We start from the raw sequence: 6151 nt of genomic DNA on the forward strand, positions 1-6151 counted from the left end.
GAGCATTATTATTATTTATTATAGTATTATTCCTTCTATCTATATGAAGTGATGCACGCACAGTTCGGTCCTCCACCGAAGGGCGGCGCTCTTACATATTTGACGTATGAATGCGATGTGACTGAGGTCAAAGGTCGGAAAGCCGGTAAGCTATCGCAAAGTCACTGGTGGGACAGAGAAGGACATCAACCACAAACTAAATGTAGGTATCGATTTGAACTCTTGTACTTTAACAGCTCAGGCACTTTATAAATAACTTTACAGAGGAACTCTGCGCCTCCTGTTGGTAAGCGGCTCTTTACATACGACATTAAATAGCATGCTAACAGCTAAAGCGAACAAGCAGGAATATTTACGTAGTTTTTCGACTATGGTAGAATGTAAACAGACTCCTGGATTTACATTTCTGCAGATAATTATATTGTAGAATGAGTATTTCTGTGAAACGGTGAGAGATTAGCCTAGTTAGCCTCGTTTGAAAGTCTCAGTAGGACCTGAAGCAGCTGTGCAGTGTTATGTTGATTAAGACAAGTCACCAGTGAACTGCAGCTGTGCAGGACTTCTCTTTATAACACTTTAAATACACTGTCACTTATTTATGTGCTGTGCAAAATGCTGCTACTGAGGACACACGTCTATTTCATGTTAACACAGCATTCAACAATGTCGCCAGTTTGTTAACTAGCACGTAAAACTCTACATGTTGTAAGATGACGTGAATTATATTTGTGGATGTCTGGACAGATCGAAACAACTGATTATCAGGATTAGACGTAATCAATTCACGAATAAATGAATGAGCCTACAGCATGACGATATAGATGAAGAGAAATGTTTAACATTGCGTCACCCACAAAAATACTGGAGTCATTTTATACTATAGAGCTCCCAGTTTGAGTCATAGGGGCGAACATACAGTCGCCGTTTGTATTTTAGTTTTGACTCTGGACCAGCCAGCACAGCTCTGCACGGGGTCCCACCTCTGCAGTGAAAGCTCATTCATTTATTTTTAAGTCAAAGAAATCTTGTCCCTGAAAGTCCGCTTGTGCGCCTAGTTTGTTGTGATACGACTGCACCATCCAACAGCTGCTCAGTGGGACAGACTTGTGTAGCCCTGCTAGGATTTCATTAGCCTTAAGGCTGTTTGTTTTGAGGATGGAGCTTAAATTGAGGCAGTGAGTGCAACATCCCAACCCATGGCCATGTGTTTCTGCCTCTCTGCTGCAGTCTAATGCCAGCTGAAGCGTGATGCATCCAGAGCAGTCCAGAACAAGCTTTGCCCTGCGGAGATGGCATGCAGATTCTGCCCCCCGGGGCACCCTGAGCACCGGCCTGCTGCAGGGCCTCATTCAGTGTGCCAGGCCTCCTTCCTTCTGCTTCCTGCTCCCCAGGGTCCACGCAGCTGATGTGGCTGCTGCCCAGCATGTACAGACGCCCTCTTCCTCCTCCCCCTCATCCCCCACTCCTGCTCCTGCATCCATCCTCTCTCTCAGCACCGTGCCAAGCAATCTGGGCAAGCCAGAATTCCCAGACACAGGATGGGACCGCATCAAGGAACTCTTTGATACAGAGTTAGTGTTTTTTTGTTTGTTGTTGTTATCGAGTTTCCTTTTTGTTTACATTGGTTTTTAACATTAATATGATCTATTCTTGGCATCAGACACACACTTTTTTCTTTATAGTTTGTCTTTGACCTATGACCTTTATATAAAAAGCACTGAAACAATGAGTTGGTAATTTGGTTAGCTAATGAACAGATAATGAATTCACAACTATTCAAAATCAGGAATCAGAGACTTGTATCTCAAATGAAATCTGCTCTATCACACTTGTGCTCCTGTAGTGTGACACAGAGGTACCCAGAGGAGCTGACCAATGTGATAAAGAGCGGTGTAGTGGCTGCACTAGCAGGTTTGATCTATGGAGGTCTTCCAGGTGCACGCCAGGCAAGGCAGAGGTATATCCAAATCAGCCATGCAGAAATCTATTCGAGTCGTGTGGATGCAGTGGTAAGTGAACTCTAGTGAAGGAAAATTTACTTTTAATATGTAAATATAACTTTAATCTAAAAGTGAAATAGTACTATGACTATAACTGTAGAAAATTATTATCTAAATTGTGACACTAACTCCAGTACAGATGATTTTGTCCTTGTACAATAGAACTACACAAGCACAGTGAAAAATCATAGTGTTACAGTCGAAAGTTACAGTGACATGAGCATATGCTGCAGCATCCTCACAGTATTAAGTGTCTTTTCTGTGTAAATCAGCGCTCGGCCCATAATGCAGCTATCCGGGGTTTTGTGAGATATGGATGGAGGTGGAGCTGGAGGGTGGCTACATTTGTCACCTTGTTCAAGTAAGTTAAAAATATACAGGATGCTTGATTGTTGTTAGGGGAATATTTTTAAAGACTGCAAAACACCAAGTCGACATTAAAGGGCTAGTGGCAACTTAGACCGACTGCTGCATTGCCTTACATTGTCTTCATCTGGCCCAAAAAGTAGCAGTAGGATGTAACTCTGTAGCAGATGCTCACCACAGATGGTTTATAGCTACTTCTAATCAAGAATATGTCTGTTAAGAAGAAGTAAATGGCACTGCTGCATTTTCTCATGCAGTGATTTGCTAAGCTGAACAACCAATCAGAATCCTCTCTCCGATGCCAACAACAAGGGTCCCGCTAGTGCCAACAAAAACAGACACTCACTGAAAGCCATACATAATCCACATTGGAATATGTATGGCTGTGTATGTGATGTTTGTTATCACCAGTGATCTGTCTCTGATCAGTGTGTCTTTTCTCTGCCCCTCTACAGTTCTGTGAGCACAGGCCTGTCTGTGTACAGAGACAAGTATGCCCTCAGCCATTATGCTGCAGCTGGAGGTGAGTCACATGAGGCATCAGCAGAGCCTGGCCAAACTTATTTTTTTAAATTGAACCTTTATTGATCATGTATGCTGTCTCACATGTCTAAATGTTTCCATCTGGGAAACACATACACCCTGAGCCTGGTCCTGCTGTAGGTTTTTCTGTTAAAGGGAGTTTTTCCTCTCTGCTGTTGCCTTGAATTCAACTTCAGACTTACCTCAACTTCTGAAATATTTCTGAACATAATAATCCAACACCCATTCATCCTGATGCTGATTGTTTTAACAAATTCTTTATGCCAATAAACTGGTGTGTGTGTGTGTAGCTGTCACTGGAGGCCTTTTCAGACTGAACCTGGGCCTGGGAGGACTGGTGGCAGGAGCCATCATTGGAGCAGTGTTAGGGTAAGGTGGGCTTCTGTTTCCTCAAGCAGTTTTCCCTGTAACAGTCCAGCTCATCAACATTTACAGTAACAAATAGAATAATTTCCGTCCTCATTACTGGACTGAGCTTTTTAAGAGATATGTATTCGCTCATGTTTGTCAGTGTGTTTGTGCCCGTGTGCTTGTAAGCAGGGAGCACTCTGGCAGCCAGCTGCGCCCCTCCCAGCAACCCTCTGTTGCCCAGCTGAACCCCTACCCACCCCTACTTCCCACCTCCATCTCTGTTCACAGTGCCAGAGGGACTCATGTGCACCGCAGAGGGACATGTTTTGGGTACTAGAGCAAGAAGGCAGGCCAAGACAGCAGCTGCCCCTCTCCATTTATATCATCTCTGTTATTCCAGCACCTCATCTCCGTCTACCGCCGTCTGACCTGGGCTTGTATTTCACTGTCTTCAACCCTGTCTTCTGTCTCTGACTGTCCCATTTTCAGTTGTCCCTCTGGCCATTTTTAGCTGAGTGCACAGGAGCCAGCAGCAGATTTGAATGTGATTGCATAATGGAGATTGAGTGTGAGGTGTTTGATGGTGTAACAGACTAGAGGGGCTGGTTTGGATATTCTCTGTGATCATCAGCTCCATGTTGGCTCAGCTCTAGTGTGTTCTGTTGGCTCCATACTAGTACTGCTGCCTCCTCCTCCAGCTCTCCCTCTTACTGCCTGCCTCAGTGACCAGCCACCTGGAGCGTTTGATGTGTGCAAACAGCCCCAGCCCTGGCTATGCCAGGTGCAGTGAGGGCAGAAAGGGGTGAAATGAAAGCAGGCGGCTAATCGCAAAGCACATCACGCTCCAGATCTCACCCCAGAATCATTCCCTTGTCCGGGCACATGGCAGAGGTGTGACTGGAAGGTGGGGTGGAGCTGGAGAGGCTGGAAAGGAGGGGTGTGACTTTGTTAGAGACAGCTGAGAGGAAATGTGACACTAAATTGTTACTGTGGTGTAAATGACAGTTTGAAAGGTTTATTCAATTAAAGATGTTGTTTTGACAGCATGAATGTAAAAGCCAGGAGGTATGGTAGGTTTTACATAAGCACTTTATGTAGCCTTATAATGTAAAGTATATACAGGAGCTTTTGTTTTCATATGTAGTAATGATGTTATAATCTGTAGAACAGTTTATAATATAAACCTGCTCTTCTCAGGATTCCTACTGGTGCTTTGATCATCAGTATGCAGTCACTAGCAGGAGAAACCGTCCGAGAGAAGAGGAGGAGAGAGCGCAGGGAACTTTATGAGCTCAGACTCGAAGAATGGTGAGTTTAAAAACTGACAATCCTTCATTCAGGTGTTTTCCAGATCTTCTCTCTTCAACCCATTATTTTCCTCCTTTGAAATCATAAGGACGGCCCGCATGCAGCTGACAGATGAGTTGATTGGTGAGCTGAACGTCACCTCTCAGGCTAAAGAAATCAACAAGGACATACAGAGGATCCAGGAACTGCTCAGTTTACCACAGAATGAACACGTGGCTCAGGACTCGAGCAGGACTCAGTAGCTGCATTACTGCCTGATTACTGGACAGTGAAGGTGGGATTTTACACACCTGTCACGGGTTACTTCCTTTCCTGGACTGTACCACACACCTTCTCTCCAACTGACTGGAAGCAGATTCACATGAAGATGTAAAGTCACTGTTGTACCTCACAAAACACTGACAAAGTGTGAGCAGTGAGCTGACCAGTAGATACTGGTTGAACTGGGCAGATACTGGGCTGAGAGAGGCAGACTATTGCTGGACAACAGGTTAATGCAGGAACCCTCACTGAGCTACACGTTGTTGTACAGATGTTAATGTTCACAATCTACAGCCTGTGATAAAGAATCATTCATTCATTCATTCATTGTTTTTATCAGGAATCATTTCAGAATATTCAATATTGGCCAATTTCTACTTGATTGTACTGTAAGTTATATGAAACGACTTAGTTTTAAAACACTTTACAAAGATTTGGACCTCAGTTCCAGTTCCTGGCTCATGTTTCACTGTGCTTGTGTTTTCCAGTATTGGCTCCATGTGAATAAACAATAAAAACATCCTCTTTCCATTAAATCTGTATTTTTTTTTATACGTGTACTCACTTATTGTTATGGTTATTACACATTTTTGACACCAACCCAACAAATGTCTGGACTTAAACTGCCCCTTTCTTTCGCTCATGTCTCTATTACGTGTAATGTGTTTCTGACTTTGCCTCTTGGGCTTTTCAGCAAATAGGTCAAACATAGCCATGGCCCCTGGTGTAAACAAGATGTGACACAGCAACAGCTGGGGCCCTCGATGCAGCAGTGACTGCTGACGAGCAGATGGACAGCCAATAGAAACAGACTGAGGAATCCGTGCACTCCAGAAAACGGCTTGTTCAGTGATGATACCATCAGGTAAACTGTACACATAAATATTCACGTTTTCAAGCACGTACATAGTCACAGGGTATAGGTTACTACAGTTTAACTGTTATCAGTTGAATGTACCTGTGTCCCTGTGGAGTTTCTTTATAGTTTAATGATTGGCAGAGTTAGTTGCACCTTCTCCCAGACTTGACTTTTAGACCTTGGACCCATCCCATCATGACTAAACTGCAGCACTTTGTAGGCTCAAAGATGTTTGGTGTTGACTCACTGAAAACTTGTACCCTGAATTCTGTCATCCTCCTCATAGAATAAAATGGTAAGTGACTACTTTATATTGACTCTTAGCCCCATCTACTGGTGGTGATAGGGACCTGCAAATGTACCCTATATAAATATTGTTGATACATTCATCTGTGCCTCTTAAACATGACCTTCACATCAGTAACTGTAAGTCTCAGCTGTACATGACGTCGTCTAACTACAC

General features: G+C 43.7%; 1 protein-coding gene across 1 annotated transcript; it reads left to right on the forward strand.

Moving 5' to 3' along the window:
• Positions 1–97: 97 nt before the first annotated feature.
• On the forward strand, positions 98–5351 carry timmdc1 (translocase of inner mitochondrial membrane domain containing 1). Its single transcript, XM_026364388.1, has 8 exons — positions 98–202; positions 1228–1571; positions 1844–2009; positions 2273–2361; positions 2822–2889; positions 3200–3278; positions 4458–4568; positions 4657–5351. Exons 2-8 carry the CDS (start codon positions 1249–1251, stop codon positions 4808–4810), a joined length of 990 nt encoding a protein of 329 aa, XP_026220173.1. The 5' UTR covers positions 98–202; positions 1228–1248; the 3' UTR covers positions 4811–5351.
• The last annotated feature ends 800 nt before the right edge of the window (positions 5352–6151 follow it).

The sequence above is a fragment of the Anabas testudineus genome, chromosome 2 (genome assembly GCF_900324465.2).
Source record: "Anabas testudineus chromosome 2, fAnaTes1.2, whole genome shotgun sequence".
Lineage (NCBI taxonomy): Eukaryota > Metazoa > Chordata > Actinopteri > Anabantiformes > Anabantidae > Anabas > Anabas testudineus.